This window comes from Canis lupus, chromosome 1 (assembly GCF_011100685.1).
Source record: "Canis lupus familiaris isolate Mischka breed German Shepherd chromosome 1, alternate assembly UU_Cfam_GSD_1.0, whole genome shotgun sequence".
NCBI classification, from domain to species: Eukaryota; Metazoa; Chordata; class Mammalia; order Carnivora; family Canidae; genus Canis; species Canis lupus.
In genome coordinates this window covers 112,345,431-112,356,021 of record NC_049222.1, presented here as the reverse complement: position 1 = coordinate 112,356,021, position 10,591 = coordinate 112,345,431, and the positions used below count along the sequence as shown (strand labels likewise).

General features: G+C 53.6%; 1 protein-coding gene across 1 annotated transcript; it reads right to left on the bottom strand.

Annotated features, from left to right (window-relative positions):
- Positions 1-974: 974 nt before the first annotated feature.
- Positions 975-4,799, bottom strand: LYPD3 (LY6/PLAUR domain containing 3). The gene is made up of 5 exons (XM_038525659.1): positions 4,610-4,799; positions 3,888-4,019; positions 2,984-3,154; positions 2,516-2,677; positions 975-1,656 (listed from the first exon to the last, which is right to left on the bottom strand). The coding sequence occupies exons 1-5, from the start codon at positions 4,701-4,703 to the stop codon at positions 1,169-1,171; spliced, it is 1,047 nt and encodes a 348-aa protein (XP_038381587.1). The 5' UTR covers positions 4,704-4,799; the 3' UTR covers positions 975-1,168.
- Positions 4,800-10,591: the final 5,792 nt, after the last annotated feature.

Genomic DNA, 10,591 nt, shown 5'->3' with positions numbered 1-10,591 from the left:
GATCCATTAAACAAAGCTCCTCTAGAGCACCTGGGTGGCTCAGTGGTTGAGCATCTGCCTTTGGCTCAGGTCTTGATTCCAGGGTCCTGGGATTGAGTCCCACATCCGGCTTCCTGCAGGGAGCCTGCTTCTCCCTCTGCCTATGTCTCTGCCTCTCTCTCTCTGTCTCTCATGAATAAATAAATAAAATCCTAAAAAAAAAAAAAAAAAAAAAAACAAGAAAACAAAGCTCCCCTCTGCTCCCAAACATTACTAAAAGCCCCATTCACCCTTCTCACTTCTTAGTGGTTTCATGGGGTAACCCTTCACCAGTGGGATCGCCCACAAACTGGCTAAACCCCAACTTCCCCCTGGGCTGTGGTTCTAGATCTCAGATTCTCTGTTAAAGATCTTGGCAGTCCCATCTTAGTTCAGCTAAGTGGTCACCCTCAGAGGTTAGGGTAAGAAATGAGTCCTTCAAAACACTGTACAAAGGAATTGAACTTTTATTGAGACCTTTATGTGCCAGAAGCTGACTACACAGGGGCATAAGGCACGGTCCCTGCCCTTGAGGAGCTCACAGTCTAGTAAGGAACTCAGATGCCAAAACAATTGCCACAGAGATGGTGGGGGTGGGGGGGGTGGGGCAGGGGCAGCAGCCAGCATAGGAGGGCACCACTATCCGCCTTGGCCCGATATTCCAGGTTGGCTCTGCCCCCTATATACCAGGTTGGCTCCACCCTCTATATTCCAGGTTGGCTCCACCCCCCTATATTCCAGGTTGCTCCAACCCCTACATTCCAGGTTGGTTCTGCCCCCATATTCAAGGTTGGCTATAAAAAAGCGAAGAGGAAGTTTATCATTGTTTCCCCCATCTTCCCTGGGACAGCCCTGGCTTTTCTCTGTCCTAGGCACCATGAGGAGGGGAGGGAGAGACAAAGATGAGGGAGATACATTTGCTGCCTTCAGAAAGCTATTAACACCCTGGCAGGATATATACAAACAATGGTAACTTTATTTCCCAAAGCCGCAAACCAGTGCAGCAGAAGCCGGGGATAGTGGGGACAATGGGAAGAACAGAGGCTGGGCCAGCCCAGTCCAGTCCAGTCAGGGAAAGGAAAGTAATGGGAAGAGAGAGGTACCCAGGGCCAGGGAACAGGGCAAGATGGAAGTTTCTAGATGGAAAAACTCATAATAAGGTGCGAGCAGCCACAGCCAACAGAAAGGCTGTCAACCCAGTGAAGGGAGTTGCAGAGGCTTTACCATGGGCCACATCTTTGGTAGGGATCCCTGCCATATTTCTACGGTCCTGGTGGCCAGTGGCACCTCCAGCAAAGCTAGATTCCTCTTTCCCGGAGGTCTCAGGATGTACTTCCTGGGGAGAAGTCTGGCTGGTTGGGGCTGAGGTGGCTTTGGTGGTAGAGACACGCGTGGTTGGCGCTGGGGTGGAAGTGGTGACAGAGGTGGTTGGGGCCAGAGTGGTGGGCTTAGGGGCGGGCAGCAGGACAAGGGGTGGGATTCGCGGGGAGAAAAAGGTCTTGTTGTGGAGGTCCGAGTTACAGCGGGACCCCTGGCAGCAGGAGCCACTGAGTGTGAACCCTGGGCCTGTCACCACATCCCGGGTGCAGAACTCGTCCTGGACACAGCCCCGCACGGGCAAGGATACAGTCACATTCGCTGCAGGAGGGAGACACAGTAGGTCGGTGGTTGGAGGCTTGCCGAGCCAGAATGAAACAGGGGCGAGACAAGGGCAAGAACCCCCAAAATGAGGGACAGGAGGGCTCTGCCTCCGTTCACCCAAAAGTCTCAATTCAGGCCCCACTTTAAGAAACGCTGTCCCACTGTCTCTGACACATAGTGAGCCGCATTTCCCACTCTTGAGAGGAAAGGTGTGTGGGATGAACTACAAGTCCCACAATGCCTTGCAAGGGAAGTGTGGACAGGGAGACACCTCTCACAGGACCAAAGAGCCAACAAACTTTCCCTACATCCCACTCATTTTTTCCATCTCTCTCTCTCTCTCTTCCACCCCCTCCCCTGCCAAAATTTAGTCTTGAGAGTTCAGAACTACATCTCCCATAATACACCTGAAGAGGAGTTTGAAGAACATCCCCCAGTTCAACATCCCCCCTGAGGCAGAGGCCAGGCCCATGCACTACCTCTCTCCTAAGTGGTTAGGTGGGGGGCCCTAACTCCTTGAGTTTTAAGGAATCGAAGTAGACCCCTGCCATCTAGAAGCTTGGAGGCTTACATTTCCTATGGCATATTGTCCCATTCTGCACCTACCAGGCCTCTATGGAAATGCATTTCCCCCCCAAAAAAAAACTCTAGGACAAAAGCAACCTTAGCCCCATGCTATTTGGGGATAGGGCTGCATTATTCAGGATGCTCTAGGATAAGACAAGAACTTAGGCCTACAGTTTCCAGAAGGCGTTGGGGGGGGGGGAAGTCTTTGTGTAAAGGGCTACCCACCGCCCATGAGGCCTCAGAGAGGCTACCACAACTCCTGTCGGCCCCGTGCTCTCGACTCGCTCACCTGCAGTCAGGGTGACGTTACCGTCGAAGCAGCCCTTGTAGACGTGGTCGCTGGCGTTGTAGCAGCTCACGACGGGCGGCGCCGTGCCGTGGCACGCCTCGCGGCTCAGCCCCACGCAGCTGTAGCACTCGGCACCGTTGGGCTGGTACGCACTCTCATTGCCTGCGAGGGGAGCAGGTAGGAGGGAAACGGTCCAGAAGGTTCAGGAAGCACAGGTCAGCCCAAAGTCCCTGGACGGACTCTCGGCTCAGCCCCTAGCCCCGCCCCCACGCAGGCCCCGCCCACCTCCCGTAGCTCCGCCCCTGGCGTCCCGCCCCACGAGGTCGGCCTCGACGAAGCCCCGCCTGCCGCCGCGTGGCCCCGCCCCCAGCCCGGGCCTCGTTCTCCCGCCTCCGGCTTGGGATCACCCCAGTGGCTCGGCCGCGGTGTGGCTCCGCCCCCCGAGCCTAGGGCCCCGCCCCCACCCACCTGCGGGGTTGAGCGCTCGCGACGTGAGGTTGAGTTTGGAGTTGCAGCGGTCCTGGGAGCATTGCTGCAGCTGGATGAAGGCCAGAATTCCGTGAAGGTCCAGGCCGCGGTCATTCTTGCCCGGGAGACCCGAGCCGCAGCCCCGCACTGCCACCGAGAACTGCCCGTGGACTGCGGGAGGGGGAGGAGCGGGGTGAGCGGCGGCGGGACCTCGAGTGGACCCCCCCCACCAGAAGAGAGCGGGTCGCAGGCGAAAGAGCCACAGACAGAGGGGCAGAACCGCAAAGGGCTGAGTCCGAGGGGATCCGAGGGGACAGGCTGACAGACTCTGGACAAAAAAGAGGCGGGGAAGGCCAAGAGTGGAGTAGGACGGGGCCGGGCGACAGAGGGGCGCAACCGCCGGAAGCATCCTAAGGAGGACCTGGGAGACTGACAGGGCACAGGGGCAGAGAGGTGGGGCCTCCCCGGAGCCTAGCCTCAGCCAGGGGCAAGATTCCCCCGGGCGTGGGCCGGTGGGGTGGAGCCTCCGTCTAGGGAACCTAGGAGACCCCTAGAGCGGTCAGCATCACAGCGAGCCTACCTGGATAGAGGATTCTGGAAGGGACAGGGTGGGTAGCGAGGTCTCAGGGGTGGGGCGGAAATGGATAGATTGTGCCCTTGAAGGGGACCAGGTCCCAAATCCGGGCTCTCCCAGTTGGCCCAACTCCGGTAGCACTTCTCAGCTCCACCCCTCTAAGCCCTAACGGCGTGATGCTGTTGAAGGGCCCCAGTCAGGCTGAAAAGGAAGCGTGGAGGGCGTTGAATGGGTGGGGGACAAATTCGGAAGAAGGGGCGGGACAAAAGGAGGCGGAGCTTGGCTGGAGAAGCATGAAGGGGCACGAATGGACCAGAGGGCCCCACTCACTGGTCTCCACCGCCCCCACGGACTCTGTGCAGACGTCCACGCCCGGCGCGCACTTCACGATCTTGGTCTTTTGCGGAGAGCATCCGTCATCTGCTCTCTGCACGCAGCTGTAGCATTCCAGGGCCTGCGTTCCTGGGGATGCAGGGCCGAGTAGAAATGAGGTATTGCTCCTGGAACCTCCTTCCGGAAAGGAGGAACAGTCCTTCTCGTGCCCTCTCTCCCCGGGATGGGACGACACGATTGCCCACCGCTTTCCAGGACAGAAGTAAGGAAAACCTCCCCACAAATCTGGTGCCCCTCTGCTTCAAGCCCCCTATGCCTGCAGTGGGAGCATCCTTCCCACAGCCCCTTATATCCAAGACGAGGGATCCCTGCTATGGATGGGAGAGACACTCTCCCACAGTTCACCCTTCTGATGGGACAACTCCTCCACAGTCCGGTCAGCTCAAGGGAGAGATCCGTCCTCACTGCCCCTTCTGACCAGGGCGGGGGATCCTTGCCACAGGCCCCCATCCGTTCAGGATGGAAAAACTTTTCCCACGGTCCCCCAGGGCAGGAATCCTCCGGACAGTCTCTCTGCCCAGGGTGGGGGATCCCTCCCACAGCCTCCTTGAGCAGAGCCGATGATCCTTCCCAGGTCTCCACAGCTCTTCCTGTAGGAGACAGCTCCTTCTAGAAGCCCTTACTCTACCCCCTCTATCCTCTCCTGGCAGCAGACCCACCTCCAAGAAGGAGCGGCGGCAGCAGCAGCAGCAGCAGCTGCCAGCCTGGAGTCCAGATCACTGCCTGGGTGCCTGCTTTTCTGGCAGGGGCCATGGCTCGGTCCTGCTCCCTCGATGTCCCCCCTGGGTGTGCCGCTTCCCAACCTGGGCCCTCTTACCTGAGCCCAGGATGAGTAAGCTCCCCCCAGGCAACCCTGGCCTTGCCCAACCAGGCCAAATCAGCGTCCGCCGTGGGGCGGAGCACCCGCCCCTGCGTGCGTCACCCCACAGCTGCCGAGGAGGGAAAGGGTGGGAGTCAAGGTTCTCTGACAATTCCCAGGAGAAAGTCTGTGTGTTTGGGGCCGGGGGGTGTAGAGGGGAAAGTACTGAGGCTCAGAATGGGTAAGGGGTCAGCTGGACACCCAGCCCCCCGGAAATATTTAATGAGTACGTACGGTGTGCAAGCTTTGGTTTGCGCCACTGTTGGAGGTGAAGATAGAACCAGTGCCTGTCCTCACAGAGCACACTGTCTGATGGGGGAGACAGATACTAATTAAGTAGTCACACAAACTGTTATGTACAACTAGAATAATGACAGAAGAAGTGTAGGAAGCTCCAAGGAGTTATGGAGTCTGGGGGTGGGGGGCTGGTTGGCCAGTGAAGCTTGCTCCAAGGTGTCTGCCCTTCAAGATGTGGTCTCAAAGACTTGGGGGCAGAGCAGATTACAAAGCAAAGGAAGCAGCTTGTGCAAAGACTAGAGCATGGACCACTCAGGGAGTAGAGCAGTGGGCTTGGAGCTCAGAGGACAAAGGAGGAAGGTGGATGTTAGAGGTGGAGGAGCCAGGCAGGGACATTAGAGGCCCTGTGAAGAAATTTCAATTAATTCTGAGAAAGGTGAATAAACTTTTAGAGGGTGTAAATCAGTGGGGGTGGGAGGGCACACAGTCAGACTTACTTTTTTTTTCTTTTTAAAGATTTTATTTATTTATTCATGAGAGACACAGAAAGGGGGGAGAGAGAGAGAGAAAGAGAGAGAGAGAGAGGCAAAGACACAGGCAGAGGAAGAAGCAGGATCCATGCAGGGAGCCCGACGTGGGACTCGATCCCGGGTCTCCAGGATCACACCCTGGGCTGAAGACAGGTGCCAAACTGCTGAGCCACCCAGGGATTCCCCCCAGACTTACTTTTTAAAAAATATTTTCTAATTTTCTTTAGCATTTTAAAAAAAAATTTAGCATTTTTTTAAAGGTTTTATTTATTCATTCATGAGAGACACAGAGAGTGGGAGAGGCAGAGACACAGGCAGAGGGAGAAGCAGGCTCTACGCAGGGAGGCTGATGTGGGACTCGATCCTGGATCTCCAGGATCAGGCCCTGGGCCCAAGACAGGTGCTAAACCACTGAACTACCCAGGGATCCCCAGATGTGCTTTTTTTTTTTTTTTTTAAGTGTTTCTTTCTCCCTCTCTTTTTGAAGGATTTTATTTATTTATTTATTTATTTATTTATTTATTTATTTATTTATTTATTTGGCAGAGAGAGAGTGCACAGGCAGGGGGTGAGGGAAAAGCAGACTCCCTGTGGAGTAGGAAGCCTGATGCGGGGCTTCATCCCAGGACCCTGAGATCATGACCTGAGCCAAAGGCAGATGCTTAACTGACTGAACTACCCAGGCACTCCCAGACTTGTTTTTTAATGTTATCAAAATCTGGGAACAAATGTAAATATCCATCAAAAGGGAATGGAGAAAAAATGAGTGGGTCCCGAACCCCGTGGATTATATTACACAGCAGTAAAAACAAGCCAACTACTGGTGTCTGCAGCCACATGGATGAATCTCGAAAACTTTATGGAGAGCTCAAGAAGCCTTACACACATAAAGCATACCATAGAATTCCATGTACATGAACTTCTAGAACAGAACAGGGATTCATTTTCCCAATGGAGCACTGGTGCTGAGCCTCTGCTATCTTCATCTAGGTGGTAGTTACACATGTGTACAAATCTGTAAAGAATTACCCAGCTATAACTTATATACTCCACTGAGTGTACATTATACTTTTTAAAAAGGAAGAAAAAAGATAAAGGATATCACTGTGGCCTCTGTGTAAAAAAAGGAGAAGGGGCGCCTCGGTGGCTCAGTGGTTGCGTGTCTGCCTTCGGCTCAGGTCACGATCCTGGGGTCCTGGGATCCTGCATCGGACTCCCCACAGGGAGCCTGCTTCTGCCTCTGCCTGTCTCTGCCTCTCTGTGTCTGTCATGAATAAATAAATAAAATCTTAAAAAAAAAAAGAAGATGATGATGATGATGATGATTCTGGAGGGAGAGAGAAAACCAGGAGACCAGTGAGGGAGCTGGGCTGTCTTCCAGGTAAGGAAGAAAAGCAGCCCCTGACATCAGGGAGTTGGCCAGGCACCCACAGTGAGGCCATGGTGTTCTGTTACACACCAACACCAACACAGAACACCCACACTGGACAGGAGCACACCGTGACCTGGTGGAGGGAGACACGACCAGGACCACTGCATTACTGTGTGTAGGTTCAGAAACAAGAACATTGTGCAAGCTGCAAAATGACTAATCATCCCATGTCCAGGCTCATATAAGTGTCTCCTTATGTTATGTTATAGTATTTATATAGATTATGTTTATTACATAATATTTATATCATTATACTATATTATATCATTATATAAGTCACATCTCTAACCTTTCTTTGTTTCTCCCCACTCATAGATAAGATTTATCTATACCAGGGAAAAATAGCGGCTGTGTTCATTAAGATATCAGCTATTCCCCAGACCCCGCTGGGCACCCCTATTCCCAATAATGACTAGCACCTCACTCATACAGGTGACGTCACTTGGCTTCCTGCTGAGGCTCGCAGGGAGAAAGTGAATGACTACTTGTGAAGTCATCCAGCACTGACCCCTGCCTCCCTGCCTTTCAGCCTTGCAGCCTTGAAATCCCAGCCCCACTTATGCCCACTTATGGCTTGCTGTGTGACCCTGGGGAAGTGTCTTCACCTCTCTGAGCCTCTGAGATATCTGTTTTGTAAGGAGTGTCTTTTTTTTTTTTTTTTTAAGGAGTGTCTTTCATAGTGGAGCGAGGCAGTGGGTAAAGTATAAACACTAGACAGAATGAAATTTTAATCTTGCCTGTGCCATCCTCTTGCTGTGTGACCTCAAGCAACTGGGACTCCCTCTCTGACCTTCAGCTGCCTCTTTTGCCAAATGGATCTGAAAACCCCTATCTCCTGAGGGATGGAGCGAGTCAGGTTAATAATACCATAACTATTGTGTGTTCAGGAGTAGGAGGCCCTGCAGTCCCCAGCTGCGTGGGAGAGTTTCAGGGAGGAACCCCAACTAGCCAGACCAGAAGAACTAGCATTTTGGGAGGGAGTGGTACCCAGGGTGGGGAGTCTCCTCTTGCTCAGGCCTGCCTGGATCCTCGATGCTGACCCCCACCTGGCCCAGGCCCAGAGAGCAGAGGGAGGGTTGAATGCAGCGCCTTTACTTACACCTGCTCTGATTCTTCCCTGCTCCTATTCACAGAGATCACTGCAAAATGATTTAGTATTTGGTTCCCCAGATAGGTGAACAGAGAGGCCAGTGTGGAGGCAGTCTCCAGCTCTGGAGGTCATGGCAGGGCCTTATACAACCTTGGGTTGTCTGTCCACCACGGTTTCCTGTCCCCCGGGCCAAGGCAGGCCCTGAGCCCAGTGACATTCCCAGCCTATCTCAGACCCATTCCCTCTGGGACGTACAATCTGGGATGTATCAGGGAAGGGGTGGAGTTAGGGGCAGGGCTGGCTACATAATTTGTGGGGCTTGGTGCAAAACGTAAATATGAGGACCTGGTTCAAAAAGCATGAAAGAGGGATCCCTGGGTGGCGCAGCGGTTTGGCGCCTGCCTTTGGCCCAGGGCGCGATCCTGGAGACCCGGGATCGAATCCCACGTCGGGCTCCTGGTGCATGGAGCCTGCTTCTCCCTCTGCCTATGTCTCTGCCTCTCTCTCTCTCTGTGTGACTATCATAAAAAAAAAAAAAAGCATGAAAGAGTGCCATTAAAGATATTAAAATAGAAGTGCATTTTCCCTTTCTTCTGCCATCTTTCTCCGCCCATCCTGGCATTTAATATCATATTCCCAAAGGCAAACATCTTGATGCTTGAGAGCACAGACCTTCAGAGGTATCTACAGACCCTGTCCCACACCCAGAGCAACTGGGTTGCTAGACTCCCTTTCCAGTGGGCAGCTGTCCACTGCCATGCCCCAACCCAAGATGCCACGTGGGACAGGTGCATGACCCTGTTCTTTCTGGGTGTCCCTTGGCCCTGCTGAAGCTGGAGGGTGACAGTGGTCACAGGGCAGGGGCCGGGAGGGAAAGGCAGATAAAGCCTGTCTCCAGGACGGGGAAGGTGGCAGGAGGTGAATACTTGTGTGAGCTCCAATCCCCTCCAGTGCATGCCTGACATCCCTTTAGACTTCTTACAAAATACACATTCAAAAAAGAAAATTAAGAATTTCCAGGTGGCAGCTACAGAGCATCAAATCGGAAAGGGCTTCTTGGCACAAGGACCTGTCAACTACACTGATCACCTGTCTGAGAAGTTGCCCCACCCCACTCCACCCCCTGCTGCTGTCAGCACTCAGTTTGCAGAGGGCTTGGGGTGAACTGATCCAAGAATCCAGATGTCTGGCACCTGGAGGTGGAGGCCAAGGGACACAGGGGTCCCCCGAGGGCCCGGGGTTGGAGGCGTTTGTATCACCAGGACTCAGGAGCACATCTGGATCCTTAAGAAATCTTGCAACAGGGACGCCTGGGTGGCTCAGCGGTTGAGCGTCTGCCTTTGGCCCAGGGCGTGATCTCGGAGTCCTGGGATCGAGTCCCACATCGGGCTCCCTGCATGGAGCCTGCTTCTCCCTCTGCCCGTGTCTCTGCCTCTCTCTCTCTCTGTCTCTCATGAATAAATAAATAAAATATTTAAAAAAAAAAAAGAAATCTTGCAACAGGACACCCAGGCCCTGAGGAAATGGGAACCAGACTGAGGGCCTAGTTCCAGAGAGGTTTTTCCAGTGGGCAAAGACCTGTCTCTACACAGTGAGGGCCTAAAGTGGTCAGGACTGCACTGAGCAATCCCAGGGGGCTGTGGAAGCCCAGAATAGGCAAGTCCAGCCCAGGGATCAAGGAGAGCTTCCTGAAGGAGGGGACACCTTGAATAACACCTAAAGAATGAAGAGCCCTTTGCTTATTCTCTGCTGTCCTCGATCCTCAGCAGCTCTTTCTCATCAGTTAATTGAGCCAGCAGATGTTCCTTCAACACCTAATTTGCATTTGGGCCTTCTGCTGTGTGCCATGGACTCAGTAGTGACCCAAAGAGCCCTGATCCCTGCCTCCTGGGGCTCCCAACCAGCACAAGAGACATGCTCATCGACTGATGACCCAAAGTCCCCAAGGCTGTGATGGGGGGGGAAAGCACTGGCACAGTGTCAGGGCTGGCTGGCCCAGGAAGCCCAGAGGAAGCACCTAGCTCAGCCAGGAGAATCAGGGAAGGCTCCCTGGAGAAGGAAACATCCGAGCTATGATGAGTAGTAGGGTGGAGTGAGGAAAGGTGCCTCAGCATAAGGAACAGTATGTACAAAGACCAAAAGATGAAAGGGAAGCATTTTTTCCACTTCTATGGAATGAAATGTGCCCTATGGTGCTGAGGACAGGGCAGTAACCAGGACGCCACTGGCTATGACCTCATGGGATTCCGGGTCGATACGGGACACAGATCCATCACCAGTGATGACCTAGAGTGTTCAGGGATGAGACAGGGGAGCTCAAAATGGGGTATTTGACCCATCTAGGGGGCCCCAAGAATGGCTTCCTGAAAGAAAGGACACCCCAAAGAAAACCTGAGTTGCTAGCTGGTTAAGGGCAGGGCTGAGGGAATAATTATGTGACAAGGTCCGGAGGACAGGAGCCTAGAAGTTCTTTGAAGTTGCCAATAGGCCAGT

Excerpts from the sequence above, each read along its gene's own strand:
- LYPD3 (XM_038525659.1), bottom strand. The coding sequence starts at position 4,703 with ATGGCCCCTGCCAGAAAAGCAGGCACCCAGGCAGTGATCTGGACTCCA. Across the intron at positions 2,678-2,983 it reads GCGAGCGCTCAACCCCGCAG|GCAATGAGAGTGCGTACCAG; the intron begins GTGGGTGGGGGC and ends CTCCCCTCGCAG. Across the intron at positions 1,657-2,515 it reads TAACGTCACCCTGACTGCAG|CGAATGTGACTGTATCCTTG; the intron begins GTGAGCGAGTCG and ends TCCCTCCTGCAG.